Source organism: Pholis gunnellus, assembly GCF_910591455.1.
Source record: "Pholis gunnellus genome assembly, chromosome: 2".
NCBI lineage: Eukaryota > Metazoa > Chordata > Actinopteri > Perciformes > Pholidae > Pholis > Pholis gunnellus.
In genome coordinates this window covers 26844470-26867576 of record NC_136536.1, presented here as the reverse complement: position 1 = coordinate 26867576, position 23107 = coordinate 26844470, and the positions used below count along the sequence as shown (strand labels likewise).

Genomic DNA, 23107 nt, shown 5'->3' with positions numbered 1-23107 from the left:
TTATTGTACAAAGATGAACTTTCCTGAGATAGGTAATCCATCACAGTGAACACTGTCTGTGCTACATCGTCATCACATGCTAATGTATGATAAGCAGGGAGAGATGTGAACCCACGCTATGCTGGTGCATTAACTCTGACCTTAAAACTTTTCAAAATAATTTATAGTAACACAAAATGCTTATTCCCTTTCTTGCTGAGAGTTCGAAACACCTCTCATGCCTGCATGCTAAACATGAAGCTATGGCCAGAGGACGATTAGCTTAGCTTAGCATAAGGACTAGAGGAGGAGGAAACAGCTAGCCGGCTCACTACATTTTCTATTTCTGCCAATATATCCCCTTACATCCTAAACACTTGTCCTTTAAAGGCATGGGATATGTCAAAAATTGATATCAGCTGCCGGTTACAGTAGCTATTAAGTTTCCAATGTTGTGTTTTGGAAACACATGACACTGTAGAGCTTTTAAACTATTTCTTCAATGCTTTTAACACCACAAACACAATTCCATTCACCTCTATTTTATTAGGGTGGCTGCAAAAGTCTGAGTGGCTGATAACACAAACATTCCTGAGAAAAAACCTTACTACACGACAGAATACCAAGTGAACTGGCCCTTTAGGCAAAGAAGTTCACTCTCCAAGGAATAGGCAGTGATTTTGAAAAGTTTAGTTCATTGACAACAAATCATGTTCAAATGGAGGTCATTCAATGATCAACACTGATTTGAATGACAATACCCATTAAAGAGAAGTTACGTGCTTTCAATCTTTCTTGTTGTTGTTTTTTTCAGTCAGCAGTTGAGACAAAAAATTAGTGAGCTTTAGACAGTTTACCTTTATAAAGAGGCAGGGTAGCTGTTTATCCCCCTGCTTCTTTATGCTTCCTATTTAGCGCACTCGATAGGGTTATCAATCCTCCTGTCTAATTCTTGGTAAAAAGAAAATATGCACATTTCCCAAAATGAAGAGGGGTTTCTGCTTTTATTGCAAGCAAAAACCTACAATTTAATCTTTCTTAGTTTGACCTACTGCTATCAGCAGGTGAGTATCAAGTCTCATATGTTGGAGCATCCTTGAATTCACCATCAAGGTGACGACCCTGCTTGTAGCAGCACTACCACATAATGCTAACGTAGCTTTTAAAAGAAAACATAAATAAAGAGGACTAAATGTTCCTGCCTCAAGCCCCTCTCATGTGTACATGTTGTAGCTCTGCTTTTAGCTCGGCCCTACCTTTGCTGAAGTAGCTCTTGCGGATGACGTCAAGGTGCTTTGGCCTGTCATCCATGGTGAAGTATCGCTGGTGGTGGATATCTGGGGCGCGAAGCAGCTCCCTGGGCCCGGCCGGCTTCACCTGCTCCGCCTTCAGGGCGATGGCTTGCTCCAGCAGGCCCAGGTTCCCTCGGGTTATGTCAAACATCTCCGACTCGTCCGTCACCGTGGAACGTTGCGACAGGCTGTCTTCATCATCGTGCTCGTCGTCCCCATCCACGTCGTCAAAGTCTCTCTCCTCTGACCTATCTGATCGCACCTCGATAATGTCGGGAGAGGTGGAGGACACGGCTTTGTGGATCTTATAGTTCTCACCTCTGAGGTTGGGGAAGTAGTCCTCCAGTGGACTGACTCTGTGCGAGCTGTAGCTTAAAGGAGGGCTAGCCTTGTAGTTCTGAAGCGGGCTAGGTTTATGAAAGTCATATTTGTCAAGTTGACTGGCCCTGTTGGTGTTGTAGTTTTCTAGGGGACTGGCCCTGCGTGAGTTGTAGTCCTCCAGGGGACTGGCCCTGTGGTCCTCGGCCTTGATGTGTGTTCCCTGAGCGGCTGCGGTGCTGGTAATTTTGCGGATGGCGGTTGGCACATCAGAAATGGGCAGAATGCGGTTCACCTCTTCATCTTTCTCCTCCTCCTCCTCCTCCTCCTCCTCCTCCTCCTCCTCCTCCTCTTCTTCTACTGGAGTGCCCCGGCTTTGCTGTGCTGGCGCTGCCATCTCTTCCTCCTCTTCCTCCTCCTCCTCCTCGTCTTTGATTTGTTCATGGTGAACATCTTCGGTCAGATATTGGTGGTTCTCTTGGATCACGTTGTTGCTCCTGTCTGGGCGCTCTCCTTTCTCATCTTCTACCTCCTCCTCCAACTCCTCTTCCTCCACTTCAGCTGCCTCCTTCTGCAGAACAGATGCCTCTTCTGATGCTTGAACCCCGCGTGCCACCTCCTCCTCCTCCTCTTCCCCCTCATTCATGCCCCCTTCCTGTTCGTCCTTTACTTCTTCCCCCCGTTCTGCTGCCACAGTGACATCCTCCTCAGTCTCCACGGCAACAGGCTGCTGAATGGCCACGGTGGGGGCATTGTTGTCGGAGAGGCAGCCGAGGTGGAGGAGAGAGTTGGCCACCTCCTCTGCGCTCTGAGAGGGAGACTGGCACTCCTCTGTTGCAGGTGGCGCTGCTCCAAGCTCCGGCTCGATGATCACACACTCCTCCTCTGTGGAAGCAGATGAAGAGGTCAGAGCAGTGATACCCAGGAAAAAGTGAGTCACACAGTGAGCTAAAGCTATTGTCAGCAATGTCTTCACTGGCATCACCTCCCTGCCTGCTAAGTCATTCACTGAGAAATAAAAACACCTGCTGTGACAGTGTGGAGATGTAAAGCAGCTTGTAGAAGCAGAAAGACATTAACTCCCAAAGTCCCCTAATGGTCAATAAGAGGAATGGCAACTTACCTCCTGTAATATTATACCTTATAATAATATATGCAGGTTATTTAAACACGTGATAAAGAAATAGCTTAAAGCTGATGTTAACTAGCTCTCTTCCTGATGATTCAAACACAGATTTGATCTTCACAATGTAGCATTATCAGGGAAAACTTGCTATGTTACTGCACACTTCCTAAATGCTCACTGCATTGCATGTGATGTGGCTCAAGGACTTTCATGCCCTGGATGGAGAATCTCAGGCAGAGCCACACGACCACCAACAAAAGGTTTCACAAATGAAAAAGATTATGTTAAATCATACACAATAAAGGTAGAGATTAAGCTCTATCCTAATTGTTAATCAAAGGAAACCTTCATCAAAGAACCTTCATCAAAGAACTGCAAACAATATTATCACTGATTAAAGGAGCACTAAAAGGAATTTAGCACTTCTGAGCACCACTTAGCTTGTGAAAACAGTTATGTCTCTGGAGGAGCCTTAAAAAATTTAAAATTAAAAAAAACATACCCTGATGATGTCATAGTGATATTATCAAGGATATCTTGGTTAAGGCTTGAGACTTCATGTTTTAACAGAAGGGCTGCATTACTAACTGGAAGACTGGAGTTTGAAAGAGATGGGCATTTCAGAAGCAGTGAGGATCTAAAGAGGGATGCTGTTGAGTTGCTTTATGGGAAATGTAGGACCCAGCCTCAGGATATCTTAGGCCCTGCTGCTTTGATTTTGGACCATTCACACAATATGCCTCGTGTGAGTTCCTTAACTTTATAGAAGTGCAATACTTAATCACTAGAGTACCCTTTAATCTCCTGATTATTTTTAAGATCAATCCAGTTCATCTCTAAATGTTGAAAAAACACCACTCATTGTCACCAAAGGCCCAAAGGGGTGAGTTTATACGTCTTGTTTTGTTCGATTAACAGTCCAAAGCCCAAAGATTATTAATTTACGGTGCTGTAAAATGGAGAAAAAATAACAAATGTTCAAAGCTGGAACCAGTTTGTCATTTTATATAGCTGAATAATCTTTCATGGTTTATAGACATAGGGGATTGGTTGAAAAGAGTTTAGAGGTAGATTTTCCTCACCGGTGCACCGGTGAAGAAGAGCAAAGATGACTGTGGTTAATATGAGCTGGTTGGTCTCAAGAAGAAAAAGCTCACCTTCATCTGCAGTAAATGTGTTCTCCTTCTGATATACTTCTTCTTCTTCCATCTCCTCTTCTTCCTCCATCTGTGTCTCCTCCTCCTGTCTATTTGTCTGTCCATCCTGCGTTAGGTCTTCTGTCATCTCCTCTGTCTCCTCCTCTATAGCTGCCCCCCTCTCTTCCTCCTCCTCCTCCTCCTCCACCTCCTTGGTCTCTCCATCCTTCTCTCCCTCACCCTCAGCCTCGCTGCTGGCGTCGCTCTCTGCGCTGAAGCCCTCGTCCAGGGCCATTTTCAGGGGGTGGGACTTCTTCTTGGAGGCAGGCCTCTCTGTATCCTGCTCTTGCTCCTGCTCGGCCTCTGCTTCCTCTAGACGGCGCTTTCTGGCTATAGGGCAGCCCAGAATGCTAATGGAGGGAGAAAGAAGAGAGAACAGAGACAACAGGATCATGAATACCAAGCAGGGTTGTAATCGGAAGTCCCAAACACCCAAAACATCTAATAAAACTTCATGCACCTCATCGTGTCCATGGGTGACTTCAAGCAGCATGACGGAGGGTGTTTGTGTGTTTTGACATGAAGAAGGATGGAGGTGTTTTTGGAGAGTTTGAGTCAACAAACGTAGCCTGCGGGGGGTGGGCTCACTCAGAAATCACAAGTGATCGCAGCCAATTGACTGGAACGTTTAATGAACAACTTGTATGGAGAGGCGGGCGGGCGAGGTAGTGGAGGGTGAAATCCAATAAACCCCCTCTTACTCTCACCTGGGAGATGCCGAGGGAGATTGGGGGACGATCTATAAACAAAGTGCATCTGAAATTGCCTGCTGAACGAATACACATGTAAACAGATAGCTAATATCTGCCCCTCAATAAAGAGGAGTCACAAGCCAGTGAGCTGCCCCGAGTCTCGCAAGGACTCTGAGGGCGAGCGACACAGACGAGGAGGGAGGGAGAATTACGCTCCAATAAAACCTGAAGAAATCACGTCTCACAGCTGTCCACTGAAAACTTTATTACTTAGGTTTAGATTTAGAGGCTCTGGGAGTTTCTCTGCAATCTCAAAAACAGATATTCTCTAATAGTCTAATCTCAAGCTCTAAAAAATGTGTATTCTATCCTTACGTCTTGTTTATTTTTTGCTAAAGAAACTAGTCCCCAATCACAACATAAACTTCAGGGGTCCAAATAATTACCACAATAATTCAGAAAATAAATATTTCTGCTTCACAATGTCATTTTTATCTTCTTTTTTTTTTGATTTCCTCAAAGTGTATAACTAAACACACTAAACATGAAAATGTTTTTATGACTGTGACTCTGCTTTGAATTGGTCTCAGTCTTGACTTGAATTTAGCGGCCTTGCTCTCGACTAAATCCTATCTTATCTGAACATCAAGACTGGAACCGGGAACAGCTAGCCTGCAAGTGACTTCCTGGAGTCTTGCCATAACTGTGAGTGATGTAGTGAGGGAGGCCAGAGAAGGCGCTGCACCTCGACAAGAAATAGTCCGGTACGAAACAAAGAGTTGTATTTGTCTTTGTGTGGTCCTGGTGGGTGGATTCTGTCACCTTTGGACAGAGAGACAGATAGTCAATTTAATGCTGAGCTATGCTAACTGGCTGCTGGCTGTAGCTTCATAATTAGCACAGACATGAGAGCGGTATCGCTCTTATCGTCTAACGCTCGGCATGAAAGCAAATAAGTGAATTTCCCATAATGTCGAAGTGTTCCTTTTTAAAAAATCAAGGCATCACTTATGTATTTTCAACAAAGCAGATGTTGTGGGGCAGAGAGGATGAGGACAGACAGACAGAGAGGAAGGACGGACAGAGGGTGGGTTTTTATTCTGCCCTACCTTCTGTGTCGTGAGTATCTCCCACTGATATGGCCAGAGCCATTGCATCCAGGGGTGGGGCAGCTGGATGGGATGGATGGAGGTTAGAGATATGTTTAAGACAGGGTGCATTTTAGTCCCTATGCAGAGGCAATGATAACCACAGGCAATAAACAAAGCAAATCAAGAAAACAAAGCAAAGACATGCAAACTGAGCACAGACATGCACAGAGATGCCCCCCTCCCCGACCATCCAGCAGACACACATATGCATGAACGCAGGTGGCATCAAGCTGTGCAGAACATAATATTGCATGTACTATATCCTGTTACTATGAGCGATAAGGATCAGTCGAGACCTGCTGTAATTTCCCCTGCTCTGCTCTCCTCACCTGTCATCATCATCAGGTCTCTTCCTCTCCTCAGATTCACGTTGCCATGACCCCTCAGGACAGCTCATTTCAGTTCTCATTAACTTCCCCCCAGCAATTGCCCTTTATTACTCCAATTATCCTTAATATTAATTTCACTTATAAAAAATTGCTGCATTTGCATTTTAAATGAGGCTGTCTCTGGCCTCCCTACTGTTTTTTTTCTTAATCCAGAAATCAAAAGGCTTTTTTTGGAGTGCAAAGCTCAGATCAATGCTCGGAGGTGAAATGTGACAAAATGAGAGTGAATGAAAAAATCATTTAAATCGAGGCAGAGGAAGGAGGACAATGGCTCTCATGACCGGAGAGGCCCTGCAAGCTGCCGCCCGGGTAGGAGAGGGGAGGAGAAGAACCAGGAAGGTAGAGCAGCAGAAAAACAGAATCATCGCCCTTCACCATCCTTCGATCGGACCGCAAAAAAGATCTTACGCCCCTTTCATTCTCTATGTGTTCATAGCAGGAAATGGCAAAAAGGCCATGAGAAATCAATATGAGCCTGTTGGAGGCACTGACCACGAGAAGTGCTGACGATGAGAAATAAAAGAAACATATATATATACTACATCATCTAAAGAAGCACTGATAGTGAGTCCACAAGTGCCGGGGGGTGCTCTACGGTGCACATAAAAGAACTTTATGAAAGGGATTTGCACAAGGATGAAGGTGTTTCCTTACCTCAGCTCTTGTCCTACGAGCTCAATGGGAACTGAGGGGAGAGGGGGAGAGAGAGATGGGGGAGGAGAAGAAAGACACAGGGAGGGAGAACAAAGGTGAACGACTGCTCTGAAAGCTGCGCTGCTAAAAGAAACTCAGATCAATAAATCACAAATGCATACGAATCCCATGAGGCCTCCTCATAGAGGCACACACACGGCTGACTGCATGATCAGGAGAAGAAGAAAAAACACCTACACACTCATGAGCTCGCTCAAACACACGCATATCTACATGTATACATACACACACACACACGCATACAAACACATGTTCACAAGAGTGAGCAGGAAACAAACAGGGGTGTAGCACTGGCCTGCACAAACATAGGCTGAGTTGTTCCAACAAGAGCTAATATAATCTAGAATTACTTCTAATCAGAGTTTAGCAAAGATAGGTTTACAATGAGTAAATCCAGAGCCCTGCACCATTAAAACTGAATCTTTGTTTAGTAAATCCATGTTTAAACCAAAATTGATGGTTGCTGTACAAATTTAAAATACATAAATAAATAGAGCGTGCTGTGAAGATCTAGTAAGTAGACTATACAAGAGGGGGCTGCTTTGATTTCTTTAACAAAACGTCCCATCGTTTGCTAGCTAGCTAGCTAAAAAGTCAGTTAGTTAGTGTAACGTTACTTATGATGACTCAGCAGAAAAGCTCCAATTTGTCCTTTGAGAAAAACTTGTTCGCTGAATTAACGGAGCAATATGGTCAAAAATAGAAGATAAAAAACAGACAACAGAACAGTGAGGAGAAAACCTTTTTCACTGTAACGAAATAAAAGATGGCCTGTTGGTTTATGAGTCTGTCCCTTAACTTTCTTCTGGGAACTTGATTATTTTGCTCAATCTATGTGAAAAACTTAAACATCCACAAGTCTAAAGTTAATACTGGACCACAGTTTAAATTGGAGTTTAAAGTTTTAGTGCAACAGAATTAAAAAGAGAAGTTTAAAGAGCAGTTTAAATAAAATGTTTCTTTATTTTAAGATAGTTTTAAAGTTTGTTTCAACATGATTTAAAGTCAAACCATCATTTAATCATGAATCCTTGTTGATGCAACCCAGCTATATTGTAGAATAACACACACACACACACACACACACACACACACACACACACACACACACACACACACACACACACACACGCCAACACAACAGCATACACACAGAGAAAACCTAGTTCAGCCAAATTGCATCGTGCTGTTCAGAAAGAAAAGTAGACTTCAGCAATAAAACATGATTCATTGTTGCACTTTAGTTATCATAATTGGCAAAATGAAATTAAAAGGGAAAACTGCCTTCATCAGTAGAAAAAACAGCACTTCTTTCAGGGACAACTTATAGTAATTGCCTTCAAAACATAAATCAAGCGCTGCTCACAAACAACACGCACACATGGCTCTCTGGTGGCTGCAGGCATCGATCGAGAGTTGAGCGATAGAATGAGTTTGGAGAAATATATCCTATTTTTATTTGGAGCAAACGAGAAAACAATATGATCCTGGAGAATTGAGTTTGGGCTCCGATATCACATGCATTAATCACACGTCAGAAAGGCCGCTGGTGTCAAGATACACTAAGAGCATAGGAAATACACACAAGCTTGATAAGTGTGTGTGTGTGTGTGTGTGTGTGTGTGTGTGTGTGTGTGTGTGCGTGTGTGTGTGTGTGTGCGTGTGTGTGTGTTTGTGTGCGTGTGCATGTGCGTGTGTGCAGCGGCTCAGTTTCTCCGTCTTTCATCATGCAGTTGGAGAGACTGGACGCCTTCCGAACTGTTTCTCTAAACACACAAACACACACTGGTACACATACAAATGCACGGAGAAAGACACATGTATCAATATGTACATGTACACAAATACATAATCAAACACAAACATAAACATGCATACTATGTTTATTTTTGCATACATATCTGTATTTGGACTACACAAGAGATGGTTAGAAATAACCTAGACTGCCTCATTTTCTATGATAAATTGCTTTCTAAAACCATTATTTTCTCCTTATGTGTATATGTGTGAGTGTAGCTGCTCGTAAAGGAGCATAATGCTCAAACAATGTACCTAAATTAATCTGATAAAGCATGATTTGTAGTCTAATCTGAATAAAATCTGTAAAACACTTGGAGGGAAAATTTGCCGCCTTTTTAAGTGTTAATTGGAAATATAGTCAATTAACGCAATAAATTCCTGCGTTCTTCTGCTGAAAAATCTGTTGTTCTTCCTGCATACAGCACCGCCGTTTAAAGTGACAGTCATATAGTTGGAGGTAGAAAGAACTTCAGGTTATTTCAACAAGCCTCTATCTATCTGTTGGTAGTCACGTTTGAGATACTGCTCAAAAACAGAACTTCTCTTCTCTTGTAATGCAATAGAAATATGAGTACAAAAGACGTTCTAGACGAGGAAACATTTTACAGTGTTTTAGCCAACTCAGATATTGAGCCGGATCTACTGGAGCCAGAGTATACGGCCAAAGAAATGCAACGCAGAGAGGCAGTGGCTGCATTAGCCGTTCAGGAGGATCGAGGAGAACTCCGCTTTCTCAGCCAGTATAGCACCTCCTGAGAAATGTGTTGCTTCAGTTGACTACTGCTCATCTGTGAGTGGGACGTTTGTTTTTGCCATTCTGAGATATCTCATTAGGGAGAACCAGAAATCACTCAGGAATCTGATGATTACAAGCAAAGATCTGGAGTCTTTCTTCCCCAATGACTTTCTGTGATGTGTTGTGACTGACAAGAAGCGGTGTGTGACGTTTGGTGGCAGAAAGTGGCCAATCCTGTGAAAGCATCTGTTCTGTTGGACCTAAGCTGTTTATATTCACACTGAGAGACATTTCACAGCATATGCACACACATCAATATACACCTCAACACACAGCATTGTTGCTCAGGTACACATAATGATGTTAGGAGTAAAGTGTGTGTGTGTGTGTGTGTGTGTGTGTGTGTGTGTGTGTGTGTGTGTGTGTGTGTGTGTGTCTGTGTGTGTCTGTGTGTGTGTGTGAGAGCAGTTGCAAGGAAACACCTTTAGCAGACATGGCTTGACATGTAGGAGAGATGAAACACACTCACCTCTGATTCCCTTGGACCGAGTGCGAGTTCGCTTGGCGTCACCCTCTACACTCATCTGGGGAGGAGGGAAGAGGAGAAAGAGGAAGCCAGGGAGGAGGAGACAGACAAGTGAGTAGAGGAGGAAACAGAGAAGATGGTGCAGAGGAGAAAAGGAGGGAGGAGAGGAAAGAGAGTGTGAGTGGTTATTTCTCAGTATACTCCAGCACACAGCCACAGGTAATTGTCCTTCCTCTGCTTTAAAAGACCTGCTATAATAACCCTCACTCAGGATGTTCCCATTGAAACACACCAAAGGTATCGCTGACACAAAGAGAAGATCATATCTTTAATTCTCGCAAAACATCGCTCCTCACCCGTCGTTAAAATAAAAAGCCCACATACATTCTGAGTCTTTCGTCCTGCTCACTTCATCAGAAGAGAGACAAGAGAGACAGAAATAAAGAGTATGGAAAGGAAACAAACCCTGTTGTTCAAGCTACTTTTCAGATCCCCTCCCCACCCTCGCCCCACACACGCCCCCCCATTACTCTCCCTGTAATTTCCTACACCCGAATGGTACACATGATTGTACACTGTAGCAGTCCCTCTGCTCACAAGGGCCACGGCCCAGACAATACTGACTATGCTGAATATAATAATAAAGCAAAAACACACGGGCTGCTAAAAAGCCACTGTAATAACCCTTTTAACAACAGTTGTGTGTGTGTGTGTGTGTGTGTGTGTGTGTGTGTGTGTGTGTGTGTGTGTGTGTGTGTGTGTGTGTGTGTGTGTGTGTGTGTGTGTGTGTGTGTGTGTGTGTGTGTGTGCTGCTTACTCCTAGCTCAGCTTTTAAGCCACAAAGGAGCAGGTGTTAACCCTGCTGCCGGGAACACACACACATATTGACCCTGGGCCACACCTCCTCTGCACCACCTCTCCTCGCTCAGCACTGCTCTCAGTGCACTCTGAAGCTATCAGATGCTTTTTAGACACAATGGGGCCGTTAGCTTTGATTACTGGACTATTAATCGCAGGTCTCCCCTCTTTCTCTTTCTGCATCACACTGCCCCCTTAACTCCTAACTCCCATTCCACCCCAGTTGCCTCTACACCTCCCCTCTCCTTGCCCAGGCACTTAGCGGCTTTGTTGCTTCTCTATAGTCAAGTTGGCACCGCCACAGTGGGATTGAAACACAGGGGCCCTGTTCCTCTCCTTCTTCTTTTTCCTCTGCCTCTCTCTATTTGGCAATGCCCCTTCCTGCTAATAGACTACTTATGAAAAGAAGGAGGGAAAGGGGGATGAGAGGAAGATGAAGCACGCTGTTGTTGTTAAGGCCCCCGAGGAGGGTGCGCTTCATTCATTAGTGTCTAGTGTTTGGCCGGAGGTACAGGTGCAGGAGCAGACACAGTCTCTCTCTCTCTCTCTCTCTCTCTCTCTCTCTCGCTCTCGCTCTCTCTCTCTCTCCACTCCTGCCTCAACTCTTTGGATCGGGCACTGTTTGTAGAAGTCGAGCAACAAGCGGCAGCGTTGTGCCCTGCCTGAAGGGAGCAGCTCCTCCCGTATGTGCTATGTGGGAAGAGGAGCAGATGAGTGTGCAGTGAAGAGTTGTCTGCCAGTGTGTGTGTGTGTGTGCTTCCCTTTACACATCTGAGTTCAAAGTTCATCTCCCTACACTCCGCTGTCCGCACTTGTTTGTGTTCATGTCCGGAAGAAGCAGCGGTGCAGTGATTTAGCACAATTCTGAGGTGCCTGTACTTGTACATGTTTCCATTCAACTTTAACTATATCCTATACTATCAGTTTACCTTTATATTGATTAGCTTCACCTCCATTAAAATGCTGCTCACAAAAAGAGCATCCACTTCATACATGACTCAGATGTATTTTTTGTTTGTGCATTTAACTAGTATTGCTCATTGTGCCTCCATATATACATATTGTGTCAGCTGTAAACGTCTGAACACCACGTGTTGAGAATGCATGAAAACAAATAAACCAGCAGAAGAAGATGGCGGTGCTGATGAAGGGCTCGTCTAATAGGTCTGTGGGGAAACATCTGAGAAAAGAAGGTTGGGAACCATATGTTCCTGTGTACTTAAAGCTACTACAAGGAACATTCATTTTGTGTTGATTTTGGTGGTCCCTGTGTTTGATTTTGCATACTTTTGAAAATCCAACAGAAAATCCAATAGACTATTAACTAATAATCAGTCAATTAATTGATTAATCAATTGATTATTTAAACTATAATTGATACTTTTACTTTTATAAAACATCAGCTTACTTCTTCCTTTAGTAAGGAGTGTGGATGAGCATTGCAGAGGATTTAAATCACTATGATATGATCAGAGAGGGGCTTTCTTGTGTTTTCATCAGCTTCCCTCCGAAACAGGAACCACAGCGGTGACGCTCCTGAACTGAAAACTGACCTGTGAGTGGGTTTGAGGGAATAATTGAAGGCTAAACGTTGATGAATCAAATGATTCCATTGGTGGATTTGTATGTTGGTGAACCACTTTGAGTTCTGACTTTAAGTGTGTGAGAGAGAAGTGTGTGTGTGTGTGGATGAGATACCCCCCCCTTCATGAAAAGACGATATACCATTCTGTTCCTCCTGTACTTTTTCATCCCCCTTCCTTTCCCTCCTCCTTAAATTCATAGTCATCAGATGAATCAGAACCTGGACTGAAAAGGAGGGCCCCTATTGCTTTCATGTTTGCGTAACCATAGCTACGCACATTTAAATAGGTAAGCACATCTGAGTTCTTTTTCTCAATTCCAGCTCATTAAATTTGTATGAACACAAAGTCACAGCGAGTGAATCAAGATGCAGCCAGGCAGGCATTCACCTGATCTTAATCTCTTTCAAAAGGTCTTTTTTAAAGTATGTTCCAAACTAGTCCTTTACCTTGTTGTCTTTTAATTAGACAACTGCTTGAACGGTGTATGTCGGTGGGCCTACACAGCACACAGAACAGAGAGAGAAAAAGATGAGAAGGATGTCCGCATGTGTGTGTGTGTGTGTGTGTGTGTGTGTGTGTGTGTGTGTGTGTGTGTGTGTGTGTGTGTGTGTGTGTGTGTGTGTGTGTGTGTGTGTGTGTGTGTGTGTGTGTTGGGGTTTAACTAGTGTGAAATGTGGTGTGGAGCAGCAGCAGTAGAAGAAGAAGGGGGAGGAGGAAGAGGAGGAGGAGGAAGCGTTGGCTCATCCCTACAGGCTGTATTGTACATTATCAATTATGTACTTCTTTGTGTGCAGTGGTCGGTGCAGGAGGGCCCCAGCTCTGCTCTGCATTCTGACAGCTCTATGTAAATGACTGGCTGGGGGCAATGACTTCAGAGAGAAGGTCACCCTTCGTCCCACGGTGCACATAAATGACTCCTTTATTCATTTTTAGGTTTACAAGAGTGAGGACAAGGAAAGGAGGAGGTTAAGGTGGGGCAGAGACACAGAGCGAGAAGCGTTCACAACTGGCGACGAACACTGACATCTCCAAAAATTACCTGCGGACAGCAGCTGCCAATTAGAGTTCACTCGCAGGCGGACCACGCTGAGCAGCCTCCATGTTAGATGGCCGCGCGGCGAGCCCTTCCACAGTTTCACTTTAATAATTCACACAAAGCATAGTGGAGTGGTGAGGAGGGAGGAGGGGAGATGCTGTGCTTCTCACTCCATATGCAAAAATACTGAGCATGTGTGACTGCATAATGGGTCAGATGTGAGTATGCGTGCTGTCAGAGGTTTGCCATTTACAGAGTGAGTCATCCTGATGTGATTTCAGCGTTCAAGACGAAACATCTTCTCATCTTTAAGTCCGTTTCATTCACCTCAGCTTGCCACAAGTCTAAAAAAGATAATAAGTAGGTTGTGTGACGGCCAGGTATCATAAGTATCGGGCCAAACAGATGGGGGCCACTTCACATGATGCAGTGTTTGAAACCAACGCCTCTCTCTCTCTCTCCTCTGCTCCCTCAGTAGCAGAAATCAAACCAAATCAATAAAAGTCATCTCTTCAGATGAACCCGAGCCATCACGGGGAAGCAGAACTACTTTTACTGGGCCCAGGGGGAAACTACCCCCAACCCCCGCTCCTCTCTCTTTCAATCTCCCCTCAATCCCTCCATCTCTTTGTCGGGTGATACACTCTTAGTTGTGATGCACAGGGAGAAAAAAAGGACCAGATGTTTACAGAATGGAGAAATAACCTTGAAATACGTAGCAATTTGTCTCAGAAGTATTAGAAGAAAGAGCGTATACAGGTTTAGGATGGCAGGGGGGGTTAGAGAGAGGAAAAGAGGTTCCTACTCTGCTGATAAGGAGGAATATCATGGACAAAAAAAGTATGAGCAGCTCAAGGACACCGTTTTGAGTTTCTTTTTTTTGATTGTGTTTCAATACAAAAAAAAAATCCTGTGAAGTGAACTCAGCAGCGGGAAAATGCTGAGCTGTGTGCCACGCTGAGCTTTACTAAACTGAACTAAGCTGAGCGGGGCTGAGGCAGAGGATGGGCGGGGCCAAGCAGGAGATTTGATGTGCTGTTTGATTCATGTTTTTCTGTCCAGCGGGGCCATCAATCCCCCCCTCTCCCTCCTCCCCCCTCTCCCTCCTCCCTCCTCCCTCCTCCCCCTCCCAACACACATACACAGACTGCCTCTTTTCTCCATCCTCCCCTCCCTCCGCCTCCACCCTTTTTGACTTTCCCCGCTGAGTTAGGGGATTGGGGAAATGCCCAGGAAGCAGAATCAGGTTGGAAGGGGTGTGTGTGTTGGGGGTGGGCGAAGAAGTGGTGGGGTGGGGTGGGGAAGGGATTGCGAGGCCTTGTCACTCACCATGATTGGTCGACGGCTCTGCAGTCTCTGGGAGGCCTGGCAGTGGCTGCTGGTCCTTTCGCCTCGTGTCCACCGCTGGTTCACCAGCTCGCCCCGGAACTCATTTTCTAGAGACCGAACCAACAGGGAGGTGGGACAGGACGGGAGAAAAAAAGAGAGTTGTCATATGAAATCAACGGCATCAGCACTAATGGTCGGGGCAGCAGTTTGGATAAAGGGAGGGAGGGTAGGGAGGGGGTGCTGCTTTGAGGGAAGGTCGGGGCACTGGAGCATGCTGCAGACACTCCTTTATTAACTAAAGGAACAGTGTGTATGCTTTACACACACACACACACACACACACACACACACACACACACACACACACACACAGGCATGGCTAAGTGCCCCAGCTGGGGTCCCTGTCAGTCTACTATTAGAATCAATCAAATTTGCGCATTTTTATCGAGCTTTTCAGGGTGCATATATAAACAAATAGGGGGAAGGGCGACATGAGAGGAGAGGGGGTGAAGAATGGTCAGTAAATAATGAATCATACATAAATCAGGCCTTCTTTTTCTCTCCCCTTTTTTTCATCAAGGTAATAGCTCTTCACTTGGTATTCCTGATCGTGCAGGAGAACACACATTAAATCTACCACAGATTCCTTTTCCATTCTGCCCTCTCTCTGGTTCTGTTGGAGGCGTTCGATACCAAACAGAGAGTTGTCTTAACCGTGGAGGGGGTCGTATCCCCCCCCCCCTCCTCCCACAGCTTCAAGTTCAGGGAGAGTGCAGATTATTTTTCTATGAATGCCCGAGGCTGAACTTTTCAACGAGTGTAGCTGTAAGACTCTTCATCTGTGAGACTCCCAAAACAAGTGGCCGCTGCTCTCGCTCTCTCTTTTTATGTACCACTGAGCTGGTACAGTGAAATCTGATTATTTTCTATATATATATATATATATACTGTATATATATATCAACACACATCCTTTGGCTTTCACCTCTATATGGATTGTGTGTCTTTGCAGTCGGCAGCGGGATGGTGAAAAAGCAAGCACCCTTGAGTTTACAGCGACTTCTCTTTTGTATGGGCCACCCATCTGTCTATCCTCAACAACATCTTTGAGGAATCAGACTGACCATGGTGTTGGGGCTGAATCCACTCTACTGAACTGAAGCAGCAATGTAGTGGAAGAGTAATCATGACGATTACTACAGTGGGAATTCAAACTATTCTAATTAGATTAAAACTGAAACTGGATTGCATTGATGTAGTCTAAGAGGCAACAAAATATCAACCTCTTTACACTTGAACTTGGTCTCTGTATAGAGTAAGGCCAGATGTGTCCATCTCATTGTCTCCCATCAGGTATCTACCTTTTCATCTGTCTTCTTACTGCTTTCAAAGACACAGCAAGAGTTATTTTCTCTGCTCGTGCTGTCCTGTACGTGAACCCACAGTGCATGCAGAGTGCACACTAAAAGCAAGCGGTCTGTGAGACAACAAAAAGCTGCAGGTCCGTATCCGAGGGGTCCCCATGCAGAGCAGCCCCCCCTCTGTCGAACTCCCTGCTCACCCCCCTCTCCTCGCCCATCCCTACTTTGCCTGTTAAGTGCAAACCTCGGCAAAGCCCAGCCAGCACTCTTTGCAAAATGCTTGTTTGTCAACTTTCACTCCGCCCTCAGGAAAAAAGTGATGACAACAGCAATACTGTTCGTCTGCATCTCTATCTCTGTCTCCTCTGTCTCCAGCACCAAAACTCGCTGCTTCCTTTTTTCTCCCCTCCTCTTAGAGTAAAGGGAAGTGAGCATCCGTCCTGCATTGTTGGTTCGGAGGCCAAGAGGCTGAGAGAGCCCTCCCTAAATGCCAAGCATAGAACAGCGTTCTATTAGGACACAGCGCCTCGGGCCATGTGTCAACATCCCTGCTCACTTCCCTCAGTCCTGAGCCACTGCTCTGCTACACACAGAGGAAACACATCTGGACAGTTTGAACCCACGTCAGATATCGGCGGTTTATAGAATCAGGCAATTAATCACAGAAAAGGTGTCTGAATAGACCTTTCTATCTTTCATCTGTTGTTTGGCGTGAAAACCTGAACACCTGGATCCCTCGCAGATGAAAAAAACATAAACACTAATTTGCCTTGTCTGCTCAGGATATGTGCTCTCTTATTCTTTGATCAGATTCGGCTCATTCCCACCTACAAGACTCGCAGCTCGTTATTTGGAAGAGAAAATTGGAGTACGAGACAATTAGTCGTTCACCGGGGAGGTTTGGTTTATCAGAAGTAAGGGGGGATGGCTGAATACAGAATGAATAGATTAAATATCCTATTTTACTACCAGGATTCTGTGTTTTTATCAAAGCTTTTCTGTGAGGCAAAGTTAGGAAAATCTTTCCTGTTTTCGGCACAAAAACCCTTTAATAAATCAACGCATGTAGTCTATGAATTGAAATTAAAATAACCTTTTACCAGAAAACAAAGTTTAGGCTTGAGTAATACCATTATAGGCAGGCGGCTTACTGTACAGGGACAATAGAGCAAAGAGGCCTAAATCCATAGTTAGATTAAATACCAGGGTGAACTGTCTGTAACAGTATTAGTGTACGTACAGGGCCAGGGCCAGCTGTACACCCCTGGTCCTGTTAAGCAGGATTTAGAGGCAACTTAGTGTGATTACAGCGAGCCGGGTAGAAGAGACAGAGAAATCAAAAGTTGTGGAGTGGGACGCTCTCGTATTACTCGCTGCTTTCTTTTGTGTCACAGGATGAGAAAAACTGACCAGATTATCTGGCAGATTTTGTTTTTGTGCTGTATAGATAACCAGAAAAATACAATGCAGATAAATCCTTCAGTCAGAATCCATCAATTGTATTTCCCAGCCTGAAGCTGGAGTAACACAGAGCAGAGTTACCTACGAGAGATAAGGATTTGGTCAGGGTGAGGTGGTTTTATCAGTTATGGGACGGGAGTTTAGGGGCGGGGGTGTGGAAGGGGAAGGCGGCACCATGGTAACAGCCTTTGGAGGAGCTCCCCTGAGGGACAACCTGACCTCAGCATCAGAGAAACAACACAAGGCTAACTGTAGGGACCTGTGCACCTGAAAGTCCTCCGCTGAAGGCAGCACTTTGTGATGCTCTAAGTTCTGCATGTCATGTTTTTCTATCTGAGAATGTATGCACATTCTGCTTACTTTTTAATTAATTCTGTTTTTTTTTACATTTCTTGTATTTATTTCCCTTTTGACATATGGCATGAAATTCATTATTTCCAGGCTTTCATTTTAAATGCCTCCTTTCCATTGAAAGCCTGGCCAACCCTGACCTTTGCTTGTATTGCTTAGATTTCTGATAGGCTTTGAATGACGAGGGTGCAATTTGGCCCCAGCTGCTCCTCCAACATGTTTATTGCTCTCCCTCCTCTGGCACCTGCTGTCCTCACCACAGGGCTATTCAGCCCTTCACAAATAGAGAGGGTTCGTCCTATCACGATAACTAAAGAAAAGACAGAAGCAACTTCAGATCGGGCCTGTGCTGCTGCATGCAGCTCCATTCTCTGCTGTCAAAGCCGCCACTGACAGCATAAGGCACCAATAACCTAATTCAGTAATCCCCAGAAACTAGGCTACATTTTCTCAGGAAAAGTGAACAGAAGAACAACAATAGGTGTTTTATCATGACATCTTGAGCTCGGTGTTCATCCTATACATGCAGCCCGACAACAGAACGTCACAGGCTCCTTCTGCACATTTCCATGGGCTTCACTTAAAGATCTCTCCTCTGTTGCGCTAAGGTTTCTTCCTGTTTTTTCCCTTTAAAGGGTTTTTCCCTGATGTGAGGGTCCTGGGACAGAGGATGTCGCATGTGTACAGATTGTAAAGCCCTCTGAGGCTTTTGGGTGAAACAAAATAAATTAAATTAAATTGAATGAAACAGCCTTTACGCTTTAAACACAACTGCAGACTTTAAAAAAAACTCACCACTGCCAAACAGAGGTCTGACTTTATATTTCAAAAGCAGGTCGAGTCAGTCAAACATATTCTATCACTATAAAAGCCAAACATCATTCCAGATGTATCAAACATTTTCCTTAAAAAGACAAACTGATATGATTTTTTTCTAAAGATGGGTGCTTTTCAAACAGCAATGTGAGGAAGTGAAGTAAGTTTGGACGGTTTTTGCCTCTAAACTCCTGAAAGAAAATCTCTCACATCTAAACTAGCAGCTAAAGTTTGTCAGTGATCGACCGATGTTGAGCCGCCTCACCACACCGGGGGATGGAGAGCAACTCAAGGAGCGGGTGACATAACACTGTGTATCATCATCCCTCATCTCTTTCCTCCATCTTAGGACGCAGGTGCTTTGACAGACCGCGAGGCGCACACACAGCACATTACGTGGCCATCTAAGCAAAGCAAGGGGGGGATGAAAAACACAACGCACAGGCTCACATTCTCGGGGTGAATCCGACTCGATGAGCGCTTCAAAAATCTGGCGAAATGTGTAGCTCGATCTCGCGTTTTATTTCTAGCGCTATGACCACTTTTTCTTTTATTTTATCTGCGCACCACTAAAGGCGGCTGACATTTAAAGAGAGCATCTCTGTTTTTTGCTGCAGAGGATCAAATGGCAAACCCCTCCCTCTCTCTCAAACACACACTCACTCCATCCTTCCATCCATCCATCTGTCCGTGCATCCACACACACACACACACACACACACACACACACACACACACACACACACACACACACACACACACACACACACACACACACACACACGAGTCTTGCTCACCGCCCACTGTAATATCGAAATAATAACACAATTCGGTACCGGACTCGAGACAGACATCACACGTTACTGTAAGAACCCAGAAAGAGAGAAAATGGCTCGCGGTTGTAACGCGCGGCGGGTCCAGTGAACGGGCTAATGTATTCCTGTAGAAGGTGAAACTAGAGGACGGAGTGGAGAACACACTTCAGGTGTGTCTCAGTTCGGCCGGAGAGCATCCAGAGCAATACAAAATAGAGAGTGATGAACTGTCCGACAGAGAAGTGGCTGAAACGCGCTGAGGTTCTGAGAAAGCGCAATAGCTGCTTTAGTCCCACTTTTTCACACAATTATGATTAGTATCTTTTTTTGTTATTATTATAATGAGCCATCAATGTTTTTGAGGGCATGTTTTTTCATTTGATGGCAACCCAAGAATATTCTCTATTTCTGCAGTCTTACTATCATCAACGATGCGTTTTCAAAATGAAATGAAATGAAACAAATAAACTGGTAAACTGTTGAGAAACCGCAGCTGTGAGGAAGTTTGAATTCATATTTCGTCAAATATGAAAATATAAAAACACTAATACCCACAAAACCACGCTGCCGGTGCGGCTATACGATACTACAAGGTTGAGGATGAATATCAAAGTTGCGCAAAAAAAAGGCCTTTAGATGTCGAGATTTATAATCATAAATCATCAAAACATAAACATCTGATTACCTGTATTCAACAATATTTCCTCTGGGCTTCGGCGCTGCGTCCTTGCTGTGTTTTGAGAGTTGCGGTGTCGCTGTCAAGTAGTTTGCTAAAAAGATATCCCGAGTAAAGGTCTTAAAAGAAACGATCATCTATCCCGTTACAAATGTCCACATCTGATAAATAACAAGCGCGAGCGAAGGCTGTTCCACACGGCCTCTCCCACTCAGCGCACCGGTGCACGGCTCCGGATCAAGGCGTTGAGATGTTACTTGTTTGTAAGCAAAAACATGGCTTCATTTGCCTTTGTCAGCGAGAAAAAACGTAATATTGACTTACCTTTCCCTCATGAGCCATTGTACCCCCCTCCATCCCCTCTCCACACCCCCATCTCTTCCCTCCGCCCTTTGCCATGACATCACGGAAGCTGTAGTAAAACCTCCAGCATCAGATGGGCAGGGCTTGAGGTCCCCCTTACTACACACTCACTGAATGGACAGATGTACACACACACACACACACACACACACACACACACACACACACACACACACACACACACACACACACACACACACACACACACACACACACACACCCTTTCTCTCTCATACATCTTCTGAACCACTAAGACTGAAAACTAGACTCTAGACATCGTCTCAGCACGATTTCCCCCCAATAATCAAATAAGTTCCCCACACTGCTTCCCTCTCCAAACATGTGTAACTTCATGAACCATCTGCACTTAGTCAGTGTGCGCCTCTGGGCTCTCCAGCACGCAGCCAACACTAAGTCACGCATCACATTGGGTTCATGTTTCATACATTTCCTGGAGTTCCTGCTGTTTCACAAATGCATCACAGAGTTTCTAGCTACTGTAATCCTTCACCCCCCACACATCCTGGAAAATGGTCCCGTCCAATAATTCATTCAAGGGCTATTTTTTTCCCCCTCGGACTGGGAGTTGATGTAGTAGTTGTATGCAGAGTTATATGCGCGGTGCAACGACAGCATCTGATAATTCCTCCGGGTCTTAACGACACCAGAGGCAGAGAGCTCCATGGGAGCTTTACGAAAAATGTATTTATGTTCCGGGGAGGTGAGGGGATGGAAGTGCGATATCAATTTGGATTATCGCTGAGAAATAATACGCCGCAGAGAAATTGTTGTGACGCCCGCAGGAGTTTGAAGAAGAGTGATCACTGTCAGTAACAGATTTGTTGATGGTTTCTTTAAGGCTCATTGAGAGTAATGCCAACTGTCAGCGCAGCCCCAAACAACAGTCAGTCTTAATAGTGCAACTTGGAGTCACTCCCAAATGTTGCTCACACCGCGGCTCTGCTTTGCTGTTTTGAAACCATTAGTGGGAATGACAACCATTCATTACAAGCCATTTGAGAATAGTCCCCACAAATGCCATCCTTTATCTGCTGTCTCCACGCAGCGCACGCGGGGAATATTCAAAAAGCCCAACCTTCAGCTTTCAGAAATTCTATTAAATTCTTATCTCTTTGCAGCAGGCTCTTTTTGTGCAATCCCATTGTTATGCATTGGAGCTGAAATCAATCACCAGCCGTGCACGCCGCATCAGTATGATTTCAGACTGTGGGCGCGGAGAGAGAGGATTCACTCAACAACAGCATCGACAATCGAATAAACAAAAGGGAGAAAATATGAGAAACCCCAGGCCTGGATCCAGCAGAGGAGACCGTGTGGGAGAGTTGGTTCCCCCCCCCCCCCCCCCCCCCCCCTCTGAGTGACACATATTTCGGAAGATTATAGAGAAGATAGGGAGTAGTTGTCCGGACACAAATCCATAATATACATTAAAATGACTATTATTTTTCTTGTGGTGAGATTTCAGGACGACGGACAGCTCAAACGTGCCGCGCATGTGTGTGTGTGTGTGTGTGTGTGTTCAGAACTGCGGACAGCTCCGGCCGCTGAGGCTCTCAGGGCTGCATCATTCACATGAGCTATTGTTGAGGTAACAAAGGCTTTTGTCTGAACTTCTTGAAAGTTATTTTATTCCATCTATTTGCATATATATATTTATTTCCCCACTTATCTGAGTACTTTGAGTATTTGACAATCTGAGTAGTAGGCTACTGTCTTCAAACTTGTCCACCTTTAATTAAGAAAGGATAGGACATACAATTTAAAGTAAACTAACTTTACCCTCATTTTAGGCTTGAATCATTATTTGTAACTAACTAAACTGAAATAAACTAAACATTCACTTTTACAAGAGGAGTAATTTATTATTTAAAGTCGGTTCACCTTTTATTCTGAAGGATAACACGTCATCAGCTGGTATATCAGCTGGTCTTTTCTTGCCCTTTGTTGTTACAGAGTGTGTATTGTGTGGCCACTAAACTAACGTCAAATAAAACCCTCTCTGCTCCCCTTCCCTTTGTTCTAAGTTTGTTAGTCAGTTGGTGCTATTAAACTATAAAAACAATAGCCACGAACTTAACTAGAAACCAAACTAAAGTAATCTAAAATCAACCATGAATTTGAATACATGTTTGTTACCAAACTAAACTGAAACAAAAGAGACACAATTCAATTTCACAAGCCTGAGTTGCTACTGAACTAAATAAAACTATACTGAAATAAATTTAACTTTTGTTTAAATATATCTTATTTTGAAGGATAAGTCTCAAACGTCAGCTGGGAAAACTTTTCCTTCTATTGTAACAAAGTGTGTCTGCAGATGCAGATGGCACAAGAGGCCTCCAGCACTTTAATGCTCACATCACTCCAGACTATGGTGGCTATGTTGTGCAGCAGCCATATATAAATATTACATGGGGCAGCAGCTGACTGAGCGCTGAGGTTGGGACGGGGGAGGCCCCTATAGTCCCTCGACAGATGGAACAAGCCGACAGACTAACACAACAAAAAAAGTTTT

The 23107-nt window shown here is 44.5% G+C and overlaps 1 protein-coding gene across 1 annotated transcript in view; it reads right to left on the bottom strand.

Moving 5' to 3' along the window:
- The window catches only part of LOC306712385 (myelin transcription factor 1-like), a gene marked incomplete at its 3' end in the record, with an annotated part of 134258 nt that overhangs the window by 21444 nt on the left and 89707 nt on the right, over positions 1–23107 (bottom strand). The window contains exons 3-8 of the mRNA XM_079181634.1: positions 14729–14835; positions 9923–9977; positions 6798–6828; positions 5713–5775; positions 3873–4261; positions 1236–2474 (exon numbers count right to left, since the gene is read on the bottom strand). Of these exons, the coding sequence (XP_079037760.1) occupies positions 1236–2474; positions 3873–4261; positions 5713–5775; positions 6798–6828; positions 9923–9977; positions 14729–14835 (1884 nt within the window). The remainder of the gene's footprint in view (positions 1–1235; positions 2475–3872; positions 4262–5712; positions 5776–6797; positions 6829–9922; positions 9978–14728; positions 14836–23107) is intronic.